Source organism: Artemia franciscana, chromosome 10 (genome assembly GCF_032884065.1).
Source record: "Artemia franciscana chromosome 10, ASM3288406v1, whole genome shotgun sequence".
NCBI lineage: Eukaryota > Metazoa > Arthropoda > Branchiopoda > Anostraca > Artemiidae > Artemia > Artemia franciscana.
In genome coordinates, this window is record NC_088872.1 from 18775997 (window position 1) to 18799479 (window position 23483).

The 23483-nt window shown below is 34.1% G+C and overlaps 1 protein-coding gene across 3 annotated transcripts in view; it reads left to right on the forward strand.

Annotated features, from left to right (window-relative positions):
- The window catches only part of LOC136031873 (la-related protein 1B-like), a gene marked incomplete at its 3' end in the record, with an annotated part of 52596 nt that overhangs the window by 20214 nt on the left and 8899 nt on the right, over positions 1-23483 (forward strand). For 2 of the 3 annotated variants that reach the window (XM_065711808.1, XM_065711809.1), the window contains 6 exon segments: positions 4228-4298; positions 9686-9763; positions 11885-12350; positions 18477-18599; positions 21539-21779; positions 22900-23089. In XM_065711808.1, coding sequence (XP_065567880.1) covers positions 4228-4298; positions 9686-9763; positions 11885-12350; positions 18477-18599; positions 21539-21779; positions 22900-23089 — 1169 coding nt within the window. 3 annotated transcript variants of the gene reach the window in all.

Genomic DNA, 23483 nt, shown 5'->3' on the forward strand with positions numbered 1-23483 from the left:
ATCATTCCCAGACAGAGGCATAGTTATTAGACCTTTCAATTTGGCTGAACAAAATGGATGTCTCAAAATTATCATCCCTTGAAAAAAAACTAATAAATACTCATTTGTGATTTTTCTTCTGGAATAATTCCACATTTATGTAGATAGGACCCTGAAACGTCTTCAGTAGTGTTTTCTGAAATACTGGATCTGATGGTGTAAGTTTCATCAAGATTGCTTGACTTTTTGGGTGTTTTTCCCCCTGTTTTTAGGCAAATTTTCTCAGACTCATGACTTTTAATGAGTAAAATTAAACCTACTGGTTTTTTATATATTCAGAATCAACGTAAAAAGAAAATTACTTTGATGCATTAATTGTTATCAAAATCTCTTTTTTCGGAGTGTTTTTTTTTTTTACTATTGGCAAGAGTAGCTCCTTACTTACAGTTCGTGACCATTAGGTGTTTGAAAATCTATGTAGATTCAAGCTTTTCTTGTAACTGCCCTCCCTTGGAATATTTAAGAAAATTGCAACGGACAATGTAGCTTTGATAATGCCAATAATTTTCTTATTGTTGTTGATCTTCACTTAGAGGAAGACTTGGGAATCCTCATTTAAGGTGAAGTTCCTTTTACACGGCTATCTCTGTCTGCTCTCTTACATACTTAGTACATACTTACTTTTTTAGGTGTAATATAAGAATAGATCGGTAAGTCCTGTCGTTTAGCTAGGAGGGGGACAGAGGGCTTTTCAATTTGGAGTTAGATACATCAAAAAGGGAATTTATAGGACTAAATCCATAACAGAGACCCTTTTCACTACCTCTAGGGGAGCTTTAGAGGTTCTTACCCCTCGCCGTTATAGCCTTTGAAACTGGAGGCTATAAAAGTAGTTTTTGATAATTCTTAATCAGTTGGCTATGACAAGATTTTCAATCGATAAGATTTTGACCCTCGGGCCGAAATTGTTGCTGCCACTTTTCTGTTGTACGATTTCTTTTTGTAATCTCTAGACAGAACTAGATTTTTAAATTTTGTCCAGATGACCCCGTTCTTGATAATATACCAGGATCACTTTTTTTTGTAGATAGTTGCTTGAAACCTCTGTTGTTGAAGTCTCAGACGAGCTTAATTTCCAGGTGTAATTTTCATCCCAACAGGCCCCTATTTGGAATTTTTTCCTCTAGTTTCCAATTTTATGCAAATATTCACGTGCCTTTTTATATACTCCGATGGATAAATTAAAAATTAAGAAGAGTTGTACATATCTCAATTCAGATTAAAAAGCATATTTTTTTTTGTTATTGAAAAGTAACATCCCTTGAAATATTTATCCGGAGATCCAAAATGCCAAATATGTTTTTTAGGGTCATAATTTTTACGTTTTCAAAGAGCTTGGTTTTGACGTATCCTTTACATATGGGGGGGGGGGGCAGCACCAACATCTTTGCTGCAAGTGAGTATATGTATTTTGTTTAGTGTTGTGTTCATTAACAGGAGAGGGGTAGGTTATTCTAGTTACATAAAAAACAAAAACAATAGATTCGTTTAAATATCTTAGCTACCAAAATTAGTAAGCTAATCCAAACGCAAATGCAATTAAATGCCGATGTAAAACTCTTTTACCCACAATCTGTAAGTAGCGGCTTTCTGCAGCATTCGTATGGTAGACTCAGTCCAAATATTTTCTTCGGGATGAAGGAATTTAGGGGAAAATCGAATCCTTTTCCTTTCTGTGTGTCCCTCTGCATGACCTCATACTTAAAGTCAGAAATTTATTCTTGAAAATGTAGTTTTTTAGGCATGAAGTAGATTTTACCTTGATAATATATAAATGACAGTCCAAAGTGAACATCCTAGGTTTTGAACTCTCCCTCCCCCAAAAATCATTGAAATAATGCTTAAAACACTGTAGGGAAGCTTGCGCAATCTCTATCGTGTTCTTGCCTTGAAGGGGGGGGGGGATAATAATGCATTATTCTGAAAAGTCTACCTTCTTCAACAAGAGTTTAGCGATTTCAAGATCGAAAATGTACGTAAAACTACAAATACTCGAACAGCACCATATCTTGGACAAGTATTTTGATTAAAACGTATTTTTCCAGAACATTGACATGAGGCTCCTAATCTTGGACATGATGTACATAGCTTTTGAAAGCTTGGACTAGGCTAGTCGGGATTTGGCAACTACAATCTAGGAAATCTTTTTTTTTTTTTAATATTTTAACATAGACAAAAGTTACCCTTACAGCATAGTTTATTTACATGCAATCCCTCTGCTTGGTAATGCTTGCTTTACTAACTGTCAAAGATTGAGTCTGTAATTTAGTCTATAATAGGCTATAATGTGTATTATATTATTATATAATATATATTATATTATATATATAATATATAAGATATATATAAGGTATATATATATAATGTATATTATATAGATAATAATACATATATAATATATATTAGGCTGTAATTGAGTCTGTAATTTTGTTCTACTTTTAACCAAGGAATATGAGTAAGAGTGGAAACTGGAACTATTGTTGACAAAAAAAGAAAAGAAAAAAAAACTATCAACGCTATTAAGCGCGTGGTGATGCTTGGTATCATTTCAAGCTTTGCAGTCGTTTTTTTTTCAGGAGGTGAGATCAGACACTTATTACTACCTCAATTTCACAAATTACACTAATTAAATTAATTATTCATATTTTTACACTGGGAAAAATATCAAGTGTCACCAATTGCTAGATGGTGTTGAATTTGTTTTTGTTGTTGACACTAATTATTGCATTTGATATATCCAGTTTTTGATCAGGCTAAAATATCTAAGCAAATCATATACTTATTAGAAAATCCAAATAAATACAATGCAGAAATAATATAGATTTAGCGTCGATTTAACTTCTGAAGTGGTGACTAGCCATCCAACTATTGGGTATCTTACCGGAGTTTTGAATTTAAGCGATCTTTATGTTCTTGTATCGAATTTGTTGTTGATTTTTTTTTAGTGGCACTATCGGAAATGGAATGTTAGCATAAAATTAAAAGCTATTAAATTTTCTGCAATAATATCCAGTCATTTTTAAGTTTTTTAACCATGTTTTCTTTTAGATACCTGTAAATTTAAACAATATCTAGCCAAACTAAGGCTATTCTTTTAATTCACTATTCATCGGAGCCAATTTATTTTTTTATTATTATTTTTGCGTATTTGGCTGAGTACCAGCGTCCATGTTTCGGAAACAGATGCCTAAAGTATTCCAATTGGGAGTTATAGTTGCTAGTGCGCTTTTGTTGACAAATTTTGTATGGTGAGCCAAAAACTTACTTATTAACAGCCAAGGGGACAATTGAATTACGTGTATATTTCTAGTTTAGTTATACTATTAGCCTGGCAACTATAAAGTTTATATTGCGCGATTTTTAAGACGAAAACGAGTCTTCTTCGAATTTTAAGGCAATTCTTATAGTTTAGTAAATGTATCTGGGAGATGAGTATTGGTTTATTCTTTGCACGGGGTAATGATCAACATATTATAGCGTGACTGCTGGATAGTTTTTTGGTTAACTTACCTCGTATGAATTGTGTTTAATGGATGATTTCTATTAGACTGATAGTTAAGACCTAAATGTGATGCAAATATTGTGTTCAAAGGAATAAGTGGAAGCCGGCACCGTATGTCTTCTTTTTTTTTTAGTAATTTAAGAAATATAACTAATAACTGTATTAAAAAATTCGCGAACTAAAAATATAACAAGCTGGGTCAAGTCACCGCAATCATAATTAGAATAAAGAAGCAAATTGTGTAGTAGAGGAATCACAAAATAGGAAGCACTATCTCTGAAGTGTGCTAAAGAAAACTATTTGTGATTTCACCCTAATCTTCAAACGGTGCCTGGACCCCAGTTTTGAAGGACGGGGTTCTCTAATGCTTCAATAAGTATATTTTAGGTCCAAATGTTATAGTCCAAGTTATAGTCAAAAGTTAGGTCCAAGAATTTGTAATAGTAATAACGCCAATTAATAAAGGTATTTTTAGCGTGATGTTGGCAGGTAATGCTAGTCTTTTTCATAATTGCATCGATCTCATTTTTGCTTTAAGTCTTGAATTTGTCATATCTTGTGCAATTTTATCTATTGAATTATCTTAAAAGAAAATCTTGTTCGTGCGAAAAAGATGAAGAAAAATGAATGTACAATAATTGTGCGTAAAAATAAGTGGTTTTTTATTCCCACTGTTTCTGTTTCAGAAGTCCCTAAGGAGCCCAAGAAAATCATTGAGACTAAGCCAGAGATCTCCAAGTCATCTGAAGCTAAATCAGTAAGTTTCCATCAATTAATTACATTTCAATATTTTTTTCTTGTTACGAATCCATTCGCCAACCGTAATATAGAGTCTATTTTATCTACTGATCTACTTAATTAATTTAGTCTATTCAATCTATTAGTCTATTTAGTTTCGTTTTCTATAGTTTTTATTTTATTTATATTTTCTTTTCTTCTCCTTTTTGCTCTTCTCTCTGTGAGTAAGTGATTATTTAATTTTTTTCTTCTCTGAGTAAGTGACTATTTTCCCCCTTCTTTACAGGCCAAAGGGCCTTTTGGGGAATAGTAAAATGTAATATTGTATGTTTGTTTCGTGATGAATAAATCTTATCTTATGAACTCTGGAAATCCAGTTAATTCTCTAAAAAAAACCGAAAGATTTCAAATTGTTATACAAATTCTAAAGTCTGTAGTCTTAATACTTATTAGTATTAAGACTACACTTCGCTGTGTATAAGATTACACTTAGTATAAGACTATCCTTCACTTAGAACTTGTCTATAAAAGAATCTAAATGTCTTTCAGATCCAACACGACAGTCAATCATTGAACTGAACTCATTGTGCAGAAGCGATGCCAAATTAAACGAAAAAAAAATATGAAGCAACAATCTAAAAGTGCTTGACTTTTATGCGGTTGAAAGTGTTCTTAAATGGTTTACATTTACCTTATCAAAATTCCTACATTGTTTTATGTTTTCAGTAAAGCGCTAGTTTTTTGTAATCCTACAAGCATAGGGAAATATCACCAGTTGATTTATTTGCACTAGTTTTATTGATATATGTTAGATAGGCTGGAAAGTAATAATTTTCATTCGTTTTAATTTCAACTTGGCTCTTTGTTTCCCTCGGAAAAACTTAATTTTTTTAATTAATCGTTTGATCGTTTTTTGTTAGAATTTAATTTGGAAGCAACATTGTCATGATCTTTTTTGTTTATACGGAATAATTTCTTTCGTTTTAATGTTGCTTTTTAGTTTCAGTTAAAAGCTTATTCTTTTATATAATTTCAAATCACCTCCGATCTAGGAGAGATAAGACATCTCAACCCTCACACGGAGCTGAACGAAGAAGCCGTGCAAGAATTGAAGGAAAAAATAAGTTTGGAGTGGAAAGAAAAATCAAAATAATGTCGTTTTTTTAAAAGAAGAAATAGATCTTTAATTCTTTGTTTCAAAAATTAAATTTAGTAGCTTTTAAGCAAGTAGCTCTAGGCGAGTAGCTTCGACATAAAACTAAGCGGACGGGTTTACATATCGACATGCTTGTGGAAAATTTCGCTTGCTCAAAAGAAATGTGCCTTAAGGCTTCGGAGTTATTTATATAGGGAGTTATTTTGTATAGAAAAGCCACTCATTACTTAGAAATGAATTGAAATTTTAAAAAAAAGATCATTTCTTGTGTAGATACAATAAATGATATTATAAACTAATTTTGGGAAGAATTACATGAATTCTCCTACAGAACTGTTTTCATTTTTCTTTCTTCCTCTTTGGATGCGCAATCTTACTTATGGAAAGACTATTACCGCGGAACTATCAAGTAAATAATTTGGAGAAATAAGTACAATAATAAGTAATCCTTCTTTTAATGTACTACTTTGAGTAGTTCCAGAACGACATACCTACACTTCTCTAGCCACTATTTGGCAAGGGGTTGGGGTTAGCTGTGTAATTTGCTATGGGGCAGAGTGAGCAACTGTGCCTCGCAAACTTACAGTTTTTCTCCAGACTCCACTTTGCCCCCCCCCCTGCTGGAATTTAGTATCCCCAAAACTGTTGTTAAAACTAAGATAAGCCTGCATAATTTAAGCATCCACTGAAACAGGTCAGATTTCTTTATTACATATTTATCTTTTTTATTACTATACGGCCTGTTTTTCAGTTTTTTCTGTCATTGTCACTTGATTTGAGAAAATGGACTCTAACTTTGACCCCCCCCCCCCCCCCCCCACTGAATTTTGACAAAATTACGCCATTCGTTTTGGCATGGATCTAGTGATCTACTAAGAATGTTGTTGTAAACTATGAACTGGATGACCTCTATTCCCTTGTGAATCAAAATGCTTGACAAAATACTTTCCCGGGACATGCTCTAAAAATGAGCGCATCACATTTATAAAAACAGTGAAATTATCTGAAAATGATCATATAGAAGGAACAAAACCATGATTGAAAAAAAAGAAAGCACGAAACGAACGCAAGACACTCTAATTTTAAGTCCAACAACTAACAGAATCATATCTCTAATAATCTAATTTGATATATTGTTGTTTTACCTTAATTGCATAGCTTATTAAGCGGACTTGGAAGAGGAACATACGGGAGGTGTTCTTGTAAACCTCCGGTTTCTCGGACTAAGGGCTGTTGTTCCTTTACTAAGTTGATCGTGATCCTAATTGATCGTGTACCTATTATTTAATTAAATAAAAAGAAACAAGTTTTTTTAAATGAAAGTAAGGAGCGACATTAAAACTTAAAACGAACAGAAATTACTTCGTATATGAAAGGGGATGCTTCCTCATCAACGTCCCGCTCTTTACGCTAAAGTTTGACTCTTTCTCTTAACTCCATTTTTAAAACAGTAAGAAACTTTAGCGTAAAGAGCGGGGCGTTGAGGAGGAAAAGCCTCTTTCATATACGGAGTAATTTCTGTTCGTTTTAAGTTTTGATGTTAAAACTTAAAACGTTTTAACTTTCATTTACTTTCATTTAAAAAAAACTTTTTTTTTATTTAATTTCTGGACGTTTTTGAATTAATGCATGTTTTGATCTTGGCTCTCCGCACATAAGTTATTAAAACGAAATTTGCATATTAATTAATTGCAATTAATCGGAAGATTTTGAGAAAAAAGGAGCGAGGAAGGAGGCCTAGTTGCCCTCCAATTTTTTGATTACTTAAAAAAGCAACTAGAACTTTTAATTTTTTACAAACGTTTTCATTGGTAAAAAATATACGTAACTTACGAATTAACTTACGTAACGAACTTCTATATTCGCATGTTTTTATTGTGTATATGAGGGGGTTCAACCCTCGTCGATACCTCGCTCTTTACACTAAAGCTTAAATTTTGTCCTAATTCCTTAAGAATGACCTCTGAATCACAAAGGCCTGAATCACTAAAAATACTTTAGCGTAAAGAGCGAGGTATAACGAGAAGGTAAATCCCTCATATACAGAATAATTTTGTTCGTTTTAAGTTTTGATGCTGCTCCTTACTTTCAGTAGAAAATTTTTTTCATATTTATTTTTTCATTGTTTTTTCAAATAATACTAGAAAATCCTGCGCCCCTTTCATTGAAATTCTCTTCCCCCATGAGAAGTTTCTCCATGGAAATATCCTCCCACGTAACTCCCTTCCCCCCTCAACTCTCCCCCCTAAACAAAAAAAAACCTGAAAATGTCTGTACACTTCCCAGTAACCATTACTATATGGAAACACAGGTCAAAGTTTGTAAGTTGCAGTCCCTCCCACGGGGACTGCGGGGAGTAAGTCGTCCCTAAAGACATAGTTATTAGGCTTTTCGACTATGATGAATAAAATGGCTATCTCAGAATTTTGGTCCGGTGACTTTTGGGAAAAATGAGCGTGGGAGGGGGCCTAGGTGCCCTCCAATTATTTTGGTCACTTAAAAAGGGCACTAGAACTTTTAATTTCCGTTAGAATGAGCCCTCTCGCGACATTCTAGGACCACTCAGTCAATACGATCACCCCTGGAAAAAAAAACAAATAAACATGCATCCGTGATGTCTTCTGGCAAAAAATGCGAAATTCCACATTTTTGTAGACAGGAGCTTGAAACTTTTACAGTAAGGTTCTCTGATACGCTGAATCTGATGGTGTAATTTTCGTTAAGGTTGTATGACTTTTAGGGGGTGTTTGCTCCTATTTTCTAAAATGAGGCAAATTTTCTCAGGCTCATAACTTTTGATGGGTATAACTGATCTCGATGAAACTTATATGTTTAAAATCAGCGATCCTTTTGATGTAACTATATTGGTATCAAAATTCCATTTTTTAGAGTTTCAGTTACTACTGGGCCGGGTCGCTCCTTACTACAGTTAGTTACCACGAACTGTTTGATGAATTTGAAATGATATTTCTTTTGCTTTTATAATAAGAGCGTACTGTTTTAAAGGGGAAGCTCGATTTAAAGTTTTTATTTCTTCCCAATTAAGTCAGTCCTTGTGTTAAATGTAAAAGAGTAATATATAAGAAAATATTGACTAAGTTGTTTTTTGCCTTTATTTAAAAAAGATACTCTAAATATTGCTTAACAAAGCTTTTCCCTATCTACCCAATATGGGAGGATTTTCTTCCATAAGGGGCGGGGGCAAAATTTTTGTCAGTTCTGCAATAACATTCGTTCTATTCAGTGAAAAGGAAAAAGAAGCATATTTCTTATAGTAGATATGCAGTTTACTATCTTTTATTCTTCATCCTTCTTAAAACTGCTCCTTTGGCAGTTGTAAATCTTAAAATGTACTTAGACATTGATTTCTTGGGAGGGTGGATTCCTCTCATAGGTAGAACCAATTTCCCTTCTCATAGTCGTCTTATATGTGCTATGCTATACAATATTAGGCAAGACAACAACCTGACAAAGAGTCAGAGTTTCCGACTAAAGAGTTTACCCGACGTGCAGACTAATAATTAATAAGTTTTTCCTGCCAAATAAAAATATCTGAGTTAAATTTAACAATATTTTGGTCCACTTCGTAGCCTGTGTTATCCTTTTTTTTTTGTACCATTCTTCCAAAATGTCGTGGCTCCATATTTTTTTAATTTTAACTCTGTTATTTGTTGTCGGAAACATGCCATTCTTGAAATATTTGAATTTTTTCAAGATGTTGAAGTGCTTTGGTTATTTATTTATTTAGAGATGTTCTTGTGTAGACTTAGCTCAGCCGAGAGGTATGACTCTTTATTTTTATGTCAAATGTTTTTGGAAACAGTTAAAGCAGGCACGTCCGCCGATACAGGGACCGGTGTCTCCAAAAATCACGATAAAAATATTTGCAATTTATCCTCTAATTTCCCATTTTATCCAAAAAATTATCCCCCCCCCCACCCTAAATAAATGCTGCTTATGTGCCATTTTCCAATCTGTATAAGTTACACTTAAGAAAATGGAAACATTCTTTTAAAAAAGATGTGTTTGATTCCACCGTTTAACCATAAGGACATTCATTGTTATCGTTATGTTTCAAACAAGTATGTCTATCAGAATTGTATTTGTTTAAGATACACCAGATAAAAAAAAGTGTTTATTTAATTTTTTGACAACTCTTAAGCCTGTTGCTAAGAGATAATTTTTCGGCTAGCCCATTCTCTTCTGTTTCCTTTGGAAAGGTTGAATATTCTAATTATTTTTTTTTTCAGGCGGTTGCAAATCTTAAAGACTGGCCTCAGCTAGGAGCTGTAAAAGCCGAGGCTAAAGAACAAGCAAAGCCTCAAGAGGTAATTTATTATATTTATTTATTTCCTTATGTTTATTGTTTTGGCTGTCTGCTCTTATGGCTATAATTCACACCAATCCAAGGATGATCCTGTCAATATAAATTGTCTATAATCGTAAAAAACTTTTAAAATTTTTTTTAATGGTCTATCGCGCTCCAAATTAAACAGCGTACATATCATTTTTAAAATTAAAATTAAATAAAAATTAAGAAAATAATCAATAATACCCAGGGTCTTCTTGAAAAATTATACCGTTCTTTTATGGTTTCACTTTATTTTAATTGCAAATGGGAAGGCAATCCGGTCTTAGAAGATATTTATCATTTTTATAATTTAAATGAAGATTTTTTTTTAGTTTTCACGAGAGTAATTTTTTGTGGATTTAAATTAGACGAAACATTTCCTAATAAAACTCTACTTTTAACGGTTTTGATACCATTTCCTGAGAAATAGGAGGCGATGACTCCACTGCTTCCTCAAATGGGTGTCCTTGTCCTAATGGCATGTAAAAATATATTTTATGCTGTTCTTGTAAAGTTTAAGGATCTGCAATACAAAAAGTAAATATTTTTAGCTTTGCTGTCCCAATGTAGAGCTACGTGCATGGGAGGGGGGCCAATTTCCAAGGAACTCAGCGTCCGACCGGGCTCTTGTGTGAAAAGGTCCTAAGCACTGCTGAAGCAGTGTTTTCTTTATTTTGATACTATATTTTGCTCTTTGACAAATAAAATACAGAGCAATTGTTTTTTTTATGTATTTATGTATTTTATGATTTGACTTTAGTCTCCAAATAGCTAAAATATACAAAAAATCATAACCTGCATAATAGTAGTTGAGACCACCCCTGTCCCTGAAGGTAACTTTAAGTTTTAGCCCCAACTGAACTGATGATCAATATTTAACTTATGAGTAGGCTCGTGCCTGACTTTTCATAGCCAACTGACTATTCACAATCATTTAAGGTTTATTATGGTAAACTTCAAATAGAACCTCTGGTATGTCTTTTGTTTAATGTTTCTTTAGCGTCAGTCAAATATAAGTTTTACCGTGTGCATTAAACTATATGTACTTTCTGTATGCGGTAATGTATAAAAAAATTGTTTTTTAATCATGATTAATAAATAATTACCCTTGTATTAGTTTAGGCATAGAATCATGTAACTAGTGGTCACTAGATGAATAATGCCTGAATTATTTTATATGATTTGTCGTAGTCTACTTAGTCTGAGTCGTTTTATCATTTTTCATGCATCCGAATTTAAATTCGTCATAACACTGAATCACACCAAATATTCTTGAGTTATCATTAAATTCGGCTTTAAAACTGATTGCACTCAACAACCGAAAACGTTGCAAAAATTGTAAAATAATTAACTATGATTTCGGCTTGGAATTCTTGTGTTGAAGAAAATGGGATACAGTAAATCTATAATACAGTATAATATTTTTTCTTGCATATAAGGTGTTTTAATATTAAAATAATTTTTAGGTATAGCTGTAGCCTAATAATTTTTATCCAAAGGACGTGAGAAACCTTAGAATCGAAGAAACTCGCGATCTTCTCTGAGGAACGAAGCAACAAATGCCATAGTTACGCTGCAAAATCATCAGCTAATTAAAAAAAGGAATAAGCATGCTAGTTGGAGTATTTTTAGTGTATTCTTTTTTTGCTTTTGCTTTACATTGAGTTGAAGACAAAAAGCCACTTCAGAAATAAGAGTGTAGATCAATTTCCAGTAAAATTTAATAAAATTGTTTAAAAATTAACCTATCATCCGTATGCTGAACTAGCCCTAAAAATTTGTGGTAAATAAAAAATAGTTTAAAAACAAAAGAATCGGTCTGCTTTTATGGAATTAAGGGTTGGATCGAAAGAAACTTGGTTGTGTAATTGAAGTCCAAATTTCAATAAACTAAAAAAAAAGCTTGAGTAGACTTTTTCTAGTTCTACCGGGTAGCATTGTCAGAGGTTTTAGCAATTTTCAATCCCTATCAAAAAAATTTTAATCCGCCAAAGCTCCCTATTATCAGTTTCCTAAACTCCTCTAGTTTTCTTTTTCCCGGTGACTGGCTCTTGTTTCTTTCTCCATTTCTTGCTTTTAATGTGTTTTTATTTTACAGACAAAACAACCAGAAGTTGTCCCTCCTCAACAACCGAAAGTTGTCCCTCCTCAACAGCCAACTGTAAAGGAAATTGTCCCTCCTCAACATCCAACTATAAAGGAAATTGTCCCTCCTCAACAGCCAACTGTAAAGGAAATTGTCCCTCCTCAACAGCCAACTGTAAAGGAAATTGTCCCTCCTCAACAGCCAACTATAAAGGAAATTGTACCTCTTCTAATTCCTCTTCCTAAGCTTTCACTTGACAATCCATCCAGTATTGCCTGGGATTCTATTGTTGAAGAAGAAGAAGCATTGGAAGAAGGTGAAATACCTCCGACTCCTCCCCGGCACGTGGTTCCAGTAGAGAATCCTGCTCCCTCTTTTGCAAAGAATACTGAAGCCAAACGGGTGACAGGAAAGCCCTTGCAAAAGAAAGGATCAATTGACGAAAACAAAGAAAATAAAGGAGCACCAAAAAAGAAAGGTAATGAATTTAGACCAAAGCTCTCGAGGCAAAAAATAACCCTGTATTCCAGATATCAAAAGTTACAATTCCTAAAGAGGATAGCTTATCCTTACTGTGTTCTTGCTGGGAGAATAGATCTGAGTCAATTAAATATTTACTTATTCCATTCTTCGCTTGGTGCGCTGGATTCGGGATTCCTTGTCTGAGAGGACGCGGGTTCGAGTTCCAGTGTACCCAATTCTTCAGTTTGGGACGGGGGTCAGTGGCGTGACTGTAAGCTTAGCCAGAGTCGACCCAGCTCTAAATGGGTACCTGGAGAAATCTGGGGAAGGTAAACAGGAAGGATGTGCGAAAGCACAGGATGGCTGGCCCCCAACCCCCCATTGCACTTCCTGGCTGAAGGGCCAAGAAACGGAGATCAGCACCGCCGGTACGGACTGTAAAGTCTAATGCCGTATCCTTTACCTATTCTTCGCTTACTTGTTTCTTCGCCACTATATTTACTTTTCCCATCCTTTATTGATTTATTGCCTCGGGGTTGAATTGGTCACCTCTTCTTACCAATAAATGTTTTCCATCCTCAGGGTAATGAAAAAGGGCATATGTATGTGATAGCCAACCTCTCTGAAATTCTTTTTTTTTTAGATTTTACCATTGCTTTATATTTAACTGAAATTTAGATTTTTATTCAATTTATGGCTGTTGGATCTTTACATCTGAAGAAATGTCATTCCCTTATATAGACATACGTAATTATTCCTTGGTTTTTCTTTTTATCGTCATATTTGGTATAATTTTAGTCACTCTTTTATATCTGTTTTACTTCTTATAAAACAGGTAGCATTTTGAAAAGTTGACTTTTTAAATCAGAACAAAACAAGGAACAAGTGAAAACTTTGCTCGATCTGGCCGCAATGCCTTAAATAAGTTTAATTAAAAGATAAGTTTAATTAAAGAAAGAAGATAATAAAGATAAACGATAGGCCTTAGAAAAACAACTCTTTTTTCCGAAACTAATTTGAACAAACTCTCTGAAAAAGTGTAATGTAGCTCTTACTTTTCTTTGAAAAACTTCTTTTTCGGAAAGTTCTTTATCTAATTTCTCTTGGTTTTGATTACCAAAGTTTTAAGTTTTTCAACATTCCCCGTTTCAATATCAATTTTTTTTTTCAACATCAGATTTTTTTTTCAACCTCAGATTTTTTTTTCAACATCAAAACAGTATCAAAACATCAAAGTAATCAAAACATAATCAAGTAAACAAAGTAATCAAAAACACAAACAAAGTAATCAAAACACAAGTAATCAAAGTAACAAAGTATCAAAACATCAAAGTAATGTTTTTTCAACATTAAAGTTTCAAACATCAACACCCTCTTAAAATTCCCTGAAGTTAGTAATAAATAGATGTAGTAGCAGTTCCATTCACAGTTGCAAGTTGTCGCAATTTGAAGTAGTTACAGTTGATGGCCCAACTCCTCACCTGTTCCCTAGATATTGCAGTCTTTTTGTTAACTTGAATACATGTATGTTCCCAATACAGCGGGGTATACACAGAGTGTCTATAATGTATGTACATTATTACTAGTAAAACGAATTTCCAGATCAACCTGTATTTTAGTCTTAGATTGACACAACCTTATGCTGCAAAAATAAGGGACTCTACTAAAAAATAGAGTTATAGCATAAATAGGCACGTCGAATATGTCATGGTGGCAAACAAAGTAAGGAGCAACCTTTACAAACAGCAGCTGAAGCTCTAAAACCTGGAAAACTTAGAATTATTCTAAGAAAGTGAAAAATTTTCCAAATGAATGTTTTGACTTTACATTTAAAAGATGTCATCAGCAAAGCAGAGATAAATATAGAATAATTTTGAAATAGAATACCTGGCCATTTAAACTAAAATTAAAAACCAGAACAGTCCTAGAGTCATCGCTTCAAGGAAATTCAACCAGGACTGAAGAGAAAACACTGAACGAAGCAATTCATTGAGATAAATACAAATCAAGAGCATGCTTTTAATACTATTCTCGCTTTTAAAAGCTAATCTTAAAAGTCATTTTGATATGGGTTCATTGGTATTAACTATTAGTTTGCAATTTAATTTTTTTTTAATTGACGGGTTTAATTTTTTAATTGAATTGACGGGTACTGTGTTCAATCAATATACTCCCTAATCTCTATTTAAAGAAGTATTATTGCTTAACTTAAATTTCTATTTCTGTTGCTTCTCTTGCAGCTTATTTAATGCCTAAATCAATACTAATGAGGGAGGTATTTTTGATAGCTATTGCACGGCTAGGATTTTTCAAAAATATGGCTACTTAGAGCAGTATCAAAAGAACTAGGAACACTATTCTAATTTCTAATTATTCTAATTTAATGCTTTGGATATATATCATCCTTATACAGGTACATCTATCAGGTTTACTGCCGAACATTTGGGCTTTAGATTTATATTTTTTCAAAGAAATCTACTTGGGACTTCAAATGGATGATGTAATATAACTTTGGAACTAAGGTGAAGATGAACTTGGGCGATTTTTAACTTACCTCGATACATATGACAGAAATTTGCCGTTTACTTTAATATTAAAATAACGTTCTGGATGCGTTGCTTATTTCTTATCAGCGATGAACTAGATTTTACTTTTTACAGAAAAACCACAAGAGATATCTTAATTTTAATAAAAAAAAATTGTTGCAATTTCTCTCGAGTATCATGTCCTAAACATTTGCTTAGAGTCTTGTCACAACATAATTAGAGATATGCTTTTTGGGAAACGGATGTCTCATCCCATGTATTAGTAATACGATTAGCCGTTGGCTAAAAAGACATTGTCTTAGTCGTAGGCTAATAGAAATTAAAATCAACGTTTTTTATTATGCGAATTCAAACTAAACTTTCAAATGTAACCTACCTTCCATACGTAGGGATAATTACTAAGAAATGAAAAACAGCTCGTACCGAGAATAGTATGTATGTATTTACAAGTAATTTCAAAATCATGAATTTCCTTAACTCTGGTATATAACGCTCCTTGAAAGCTTCAGATGAATTCCCTTAGCTCCAGTGGTAGCAATAGTTGTAATAGTAGCAGTAGCATTAATATATACATACCATTGTTGGTTTTTTCAAAGTGCCACTCAACAGACGCTGAAAGTTTCAACTTAATGTCTTCAGCCGTTCCTGAGACATTGCTTATGTAACCTCTTGACAACCTTCATGCGTATCCTTCATTATAAGCGTAACCTTCATTATGACTTAGTTCAGCGTCGTTTCAACATTCCTCAACATTTCGCCTTAAGAGGATCTGATACCTTAAACATCATTTTTGAGCCTCGACGTCGGCTGATTGTCTCAAAGGCAATTGGTCAATTAGCGAGTTCTCCCAGGGGACTGCTTATCATTGAAACCTATTCAGAATTCGCGATTTTATTGTGATATTCGATTGAAAATACAATGGAATTGTGTCAGCCAAAGCGGGATAAACCTCAGGAAGCTCGAAGAGCTGTCAATTTGACCAAAGGACTTGCCTTTTGACGTTATTTTTGGATTTTTTATAGCAGGTATACTAGAAAGTTTTTAGAGACAACACTTTTCTGAATTTTAAAAAGAAAATTCTGCTTTGTTGGATCGAAAAAAAAAACTAAATATCTCCATCTCCGGCACGAAACAATATAAGTTTGAAGGTTTTTATAGGATTTCAGGGAAAGTAGATGTCGGCTTTTAGTTTTCTGCCGTTTATTCGGATCGCTTACCGAAGCCCTACAAATTATGGCAAGACCGCTCAATCAGTTTAAATAGTTTGGTGACACTAACTAAAAAAGTTTATAATAAACGAGATGGCTATGGTATCGAGACCCTTTAGCTTTATTAGCCGTAATACCAGTAGTTATAGTAGTAGCAGTAGAATTATTAATACGTTTTTGCTTCAATAGAAACAGTAGTAGTAGTAGTAGAAGGAACAGTAGTATGATACAAGTACTGCTTCTTCGTTTGTCCAACATCCCCAACAGCAAGCCCTGTAAGTTTCAACTTCACTCACCTGGTTGCTCCTAAAATATTGATAGTACGTCCCTTTGACAACCGGCATGCAGACGGCGTATTGCAATTCAGCTCAATTTCCTCCCTAAATATTTTCTGAAAATTTCACTTTCACTTAGCCATGGTTGTAATAGTAGCCATGGTAGTGGTAGTAGTAGGGGTGCTAGTAGTACTAGTTGCAGGACTAGTAACGATATTGACAGTAATAGCACTAGCACTAGTAGCCGCAGTAGTATTAACATGTTGTCTTTTGGTCAGTTGAACATCCCCCCCTTATCATGCCCTCGATGTATCTACGTAATTAAATTAGCCGGTGCTATGATACTGTCGATTTGGGCTTTTAATAACCTGTTTTTAATTTGGCTCGACTTCTCCCTCAACACTTCCTGAAATTTCCATCTTAATTCTCTCAGCATCAGTAGCAGTTGCAATAGAAGTAGTAGTTGGAGTTGAAGTGGAAGTAGCAGTGGTAGAAGTATTAGTTTTTGCACGCACATATTGCCTTGATTTAGACCAAGTTCCCCTCTATATTCTGTTTTATGTTCACGTTCATTCCCTTAGACTTAATAGTACTAGCATCATAGCAGCAGCGGTAGTAGTAGGAGCAATAGTAGCAGATGTAGTGTTGCATTAGTAGTAGTAGTAGCAACAGTAGTAGAAGTATTAGCGTCCACATGTTGCTTTTTGGTCAGTTGAGCACTCCCCCCCCCCACGTCGCCCTTGAATGTTTCAGCTTGATATCGGTCAGCCGTTTACCATCCTCCAAGTTGTTTTACCTTCCTCAGCCTTGGTAGTACTAGCTACAGAAGCAGTTGTTGTAGTGGTAATACTAGTAGTAGCAGTGGTAGTAATGGTAGTAGCGTGCAAAAATTTTAATTTGGTGAATTGATCTTCCCCTTTAAGCATTCTCTGAACGTTCCAACTTAATACCCAAATTTTTTCCTGTAATACTGGTACTCCATTTTGACAATTTGTATACACATAGTGTGTTTTGATTTAGTTAAAAAAATTTCCCCTTCATACCTTTATTTTTATTATTACTAATATCAATGTAGTATTAGTAGTAACAGGAGCAGTAGTAGTGTTGAATGAGCTGTAATAGCTGCAGTATTAATAAGGGTTGTAGTATACACATGCTGCCTTTTGGGCACTTGAAAATCTCCTTCATGATGCCCTGGAAGTTTCAGATTGATAAGGTACATGGTTCCAAAGACATGACTGATACGCCCTTTTGATAATCTATATGCTCTTAGTATTTATTGATTTTGTTCAACTTTCCCCTTAACATTTCCTCAGTTCTGCATTTCATTACCCTCATCCTTGGTTGTAATCGCTACAGAAGCAATAGTAGCAGTGGCAGCAGTAGTAATGGTGGCAATGGTTGTAGTAGAAGTAGTAATGGCAGTAGCAAGAAGTTGTAGTTTGCAAATATTGCCTCTTTGGTCAATTGATCGGTCCCCTTATCATTTCCTGAAAATTCCAAATTGACACACTTGTTCATTCCTTAGTTACGCCTTTTTGGCAATTCGTGTGCACATAACGTGTTTTCATTTAGCTTAAAACTCCCGTAAATAGTCTCTGAAATGTTTACCTGAATCCCCTTGGTCTTTTGGAACACTAAGTATTAAAGATGCCCATATTTTCAAATTACACATTATATATGTAAATAATGGACGAATTGCATAACTTACATCCCTTTCCCCGGGTGTGTGGAAGGGGTGTGGTTAATATCCCAAGAGACATAGGTACTGGGCTTTTCAACTATGCTGAACAAAATGGCTGTCTCAAAATTTTGGTTGGAAGTATTTAGGGAATTGATGGGCATGGGAGGGGGCTGGTTGGCTTTAATTAAATTTGATTCTTAATAAGGGCACTAGAACTTTCAATTTCCAGTCGAATGAGCTCCTTCCGAAGTTTCTGCGACAAATCGTTCTATGTGAAGTGCTTCGGTCAGAAGAAAAATTTATTGTGCTCGAATCGTTCTTTACTTAGGCAGCGCTGTCGCGCTGCCTGTGATGTTCAGCATATTCAACTACATATTTGTTAAGAAAAACTGCTTTAAACCGTAAAAATACTGTTTTAACTTTTTTAAGGACCTAAGCAAAGATGGAAGCCCTTAAACATTGAACCAGGTAATTCAAGGATAGGCAAGGAAAAATCAGGAAGAAGGCGCAAGCGCGATAGTATTTACGATTCTGATGATTATGAGCCCCGTGGTAAGTTTTTTTTCTTTCCCTTGTTCCATTAGCAATTTCAAAGTGTACTCTACCTTGATTTTTACTAAGTAAAAATGGTTCTAATATTTCGTGAATATTTGATACTATTTTGTGCCTCTATAATTATGATATATTTATAGGGTTAATTTAAAACTATGTTGCTCGGTTTCTATTTATTTTTTAAGCAAAGTGTGGGAGAAAGCCTAATTGCCTTCCAAGTTTTTTGGTCCGTTCGAATGAGCCTTCTCACGATATTGTAGGGCCACTGGATCGATGCGATCACCACTGAAAAAAAAAAAATCAAATAGACACTCATCCGTGATCTTTCTTCTGGCAAAAAATACAAAATTCCACATTTTTGCAGATAGGAGCTTGAAACTTCTACAGTAGGGTTTTCTGATACGCTGAATCTGATGGTGTCATTTTCATTAAGGTTCTGTGACTGTTAGGGGGTGATTCTCCTTTTTTTGAAAATCAGGCAAATTTTCTCAGGCTCGTAACTTTTAGATTTGAAATCAGCATAGAAATTCGATTCTTTTGATGTATATGTTCGTATAAAAATTCTGTTTTTTTTTGTTAGTTTCGGTTACTATTGAGCCTGGTCGCTCCTTACTTACAATTCGTTACCACGAACTGTTTGACAATTGTTATAGATACCAGTGCTACATAGAAATTCGATTGATCTATATGTTCGTGTAAAAATTCTGTTTTTTCTTTTAGTTTCGGTTACTACTGAGCCTGGTCGCTCCTTACACTTCGTTACCACGAACTGTTTGACAATTGTTATTGATACCAGTGCTACTACACTTGCTTTTTTTATCAACGTTTGGTTAGAGAAAGATTAAATTGGACCTAGGATGTCAGTGGATGTGTATGTGTGTATTAGGGGGGTTGGGTACAATATAATTGCAATACTGTAGTTTAAGCACCAATTTCAATCAAAACATTGTTGTTGTTTTTTTCGTTTGGTGCTTTATGAAAATCAAGGATATGGTTTACCCCTTCCTCTGACGCTATGAAATTGGTTAAAAACATTTTTGGGTTTCCTCATTATGCATTCAGATCGCCCTGGGTCGTGTCTGAATAACTTGCCTTAAATATTTAAAAATAATTTTGAATTTGATTTTATTATCATGAAAATGAAGAAATTGTCATATTTTTTTTTTTTAACTTCGCATTGAACGTAACTTTTCATGCAGTTGCTTATTTATATGCCTAAGTATCCAAAGATCCTTAGGAAGTACTACTTTCCCTATCTGATTTCCTTGGAAACAGTTCCCGAGACTAGAGTAGAAAGGACTTGGATGGGATGGGACATGACAGTTCTTTTCATCACGTCATGAATAGTGAGTTTATTTGTTTAAAGTCTTGTGAAGTTTTTTTTTCTGTCTTTGCTTGGATAAATGCCAGATAAGATAATTTTAATTTGGATTTGAGATGGAAGTTAAATTTTAGGTTCATTTGGGATTTCTTGAGGCATTCTCCGATGCTCCGTGAGAACTAAGGGGCCGTGGTGTCTAAATTGGACACATTTTTATTCGAGTTTGACATGAATATAACCTGAGTTTTAATTATCAACTAAAGTTTCAATCGAAATTCCTGGTCTTTTACCAAAAATCTTTTTGATTAGTTTCTTTGGAATATTATTAGAGTTTCAAGACCAGTCTCTACTTAGATAAATTTCCGTAAGGTTTTATTGGGGTTGAGACTTTCCATTATCTCTACTTTCAAAATTTGTTGGAGTTATTGTAATGTACATTTTATTGATTGATCATATAATGTAATGCTACTAGTTATATATAATGACTGAAAGTTATCTAAATCATGTATCTGATTCATGGATTGTTTTCTTTTTCTTTAATTTTACTCTTTGTCATTGGCACAAATAGTTCCGATCCTTGGGAGGCAAGGAGGGGGGAGTGAAAGCGCTAAATAAGGGTACTTATTTGGCGCGACTGTTTACAAGAGTCGACTGATTACAACATGTAAACAGTCGACTCTCGATAACTAAAACCTCGATAAATCGAAATCATCGATATCTTGAAATATTTTCCATCCCCTTGGACAATCCTGTCGAAGGCAAAACCATGCCTAACTCGAAATAATTTTGCGGTTATATTTTACCTCTGTAAGTCAAAGTGATCCGATCATTGCCTGTATAAGTTGAAATTCAGTCGTCATTTAACTTAATTTACAAAGTTTACTTCTGTGTCTCGAAGTTTTTTCAATTGACCTCTGTTTGTTGAAACCTCGGTATGCAGGTTACAACGTGTAAACTTAGAAAAAAGAAGAAGAAGAAAAAAAACTGCTGTAGCATGTACTACGAGCCTGACTATGTTATGAGTTACAGAAAAAAAAAATCTTTATGACTGCTATCATAAGGCTTTATTTTTGTTTTCCTTTATTTTTCTTTTTGATGATATATTGCTGTATTGATAATTGCGATTTATTAGCAACGTTGCGCTACGATTCCTAAATTTCCATCAGAAATTCAGGTAAAAAACTTGTGTAGTTAAATTGTTTTGCTTGAATACTAGAATTAAAAGTATATAGTATGACAATATTTTATGTTGCTACTGACCTTGTCATATTTGATCTTTATATTTATTTGGTGAGAACGCCATTTCGACCAGTAGAGCTTGCGAGTAGTCATTTTGGAATAAACTATTCATTGATTCACTCATTCAAGACATACCTATCTATATTCAAGTCCGAATAGAGACCATTTGATGGTAACAAATAATGTAAAAGCCAATATGATAGAGAGTAGATATAGATCACCATCATCTGCATACAGAACTTCCTTGAGCTAAACATACCGCCGGATGTCAAATGCCACGATTAGTCAAGGACTTAAAACATGAAACAAGTACAAATAAGGATATGAATAAGCTGTAGATGATATATCGTCAAATTTAATCAGTTCCTTTCTGTTTCAGCTTCAAAACCTGCCAAGTCTCGCTCAAAACAAAAGCAAAAAGGCTCTGCAGCTACAACGACGATATTCTCAATGAGACTTGAGGATTATCTTGGTCTTCCCGCAACTTATGCTCCTGTACCGGATTACGGAACGCCGGAAACGCCATTTGTAACCCCTTTTATTTCACCATATTATATGCCAGCTGTCTTTGTCCCGCCATCAAGCGAGTCTTATGTTAAGGACCTTTGCAGAAGACAAATGTAAGTTTTAGCTTTATTTATTCGACTAAAAATAGAAATAATAGAGATATATAAGACCAAGTCTTTGAATTTCTCCATAAAGTAGTCACTTACACAAGGAAGGGGGGGGGGGATGAGCTCCTGCCTGAAATCTGTAGGTTTTTATGATTGTCCCTGTAATTTCTTTTATTTTCTATGTATTTTGCCTATTCTTTTATACTTCTTGGATTCGGGCCCCTTCTCGCGCCTCCTAGAACAAAATCTGCCTATGTGCCTGCCACAATTGTATGAACATGTTTCACGTTACTATGGTCTAAATTTTATTTTATGGCGGTATTCTATTGAGGTAAATTTTAAGTTTCCTTATGATCTAAATATAACCAGCGTTTTTTGTAGTTTTCTTGTCTGAATATAACAATTTCGTCTGCTGTCTCTCTTCATCCGGATGAAGATGTGATCATTGAGGTACATCTTGAGTCGCGTTTTTTGTATATCAGCATCTATGTGTTTTGTTTGTCTGAAATCATTGCATTCGTTATGCTATATGTATTCAGTATCATTGCACTACATTTTATGTGATAACAAAATAAACTGGTATGTTTATATGGCGGTCTTATGAAACAGACTGGGATTTGTGTGCAGTTTACTAGACGCTCCGTAAAGTTCTAAATGACGTTCAGTAAATTTTGCAATGAAGAAAGCAAATATATTAGTATCAACTTGTGTAAACGTTTTAAAATCATATTTTAAAACAAGCATATACCAGCCAATTGGAACAGTTGGTATCGGTGTCATTTTTTATTTCGATAACTAGCAGCAGAAACTGTCGGACGACAAGCGAAAAAAAGGTATAAAATCCAACGTATGTTCTCTTGTGGAGATTGAAAACCTACTGACTATCTGTGTAATGAAAACTAATTGCTTAAGGTACCCATCGTAAACGTCACGTGATTGTTTTCAGAGCTGAAGATTAGTGATTGGCTGGGAGTTACGGATATTTGCCAAATATATTGGCAGACATTGTCCATAATCACTGAATAGGAAAGTAATGTTTGGCGTATCATCATCAGGTATCATAATGAATTGTTTTGTGAATCAATTAGTCAAAAAATAGGATGAATCATTTTAATTTCTATTTCAGTGAATACTACTTCAGCGACGAAAATCTTCAGAAGGACTTCTTTCTTAGGCGAAGAATGGATTCAGAAGGCTATTTGCCCGTATCACTGATTGCCTCTTTTCACCGTGTCCAAGCTTTGACTCAAGATGTATCCTTGGTCATTCAATCAATCAAGGATTCTGGTGCCTTAGAGTTGCGTGATGGTGTCAAGGTAATTTATGCTCCAATTGAAGTGTATAGTTTTAGCCTAAATAAGTTGATTAAAATCATAATTCAAAGTATCTATTTTTGATAAAGATTATGCATATTTTGCTATTACATCTTTTTTCAACGCAGTTAAAAAATTGTTTAGGATCTAAAGAGTGAAACCTACCCACCCCCAAGTTATCTTAATTTCGAAATAAGAAATTTATGACAGGACTCACATGAATTATCTGTATTTACTTCATTAACATTTTATTTGCTTAAAATGAAAATAAATCATAAAATTAAATGAGCTTATTGACTGAGAATAGAATTTTTAATATATAAAATTTTTTGCGTGGGTATAACTATGAGTTGACATGTCGAAAACACAAAAAAGCCGCATTTGAGCCTAACATTGT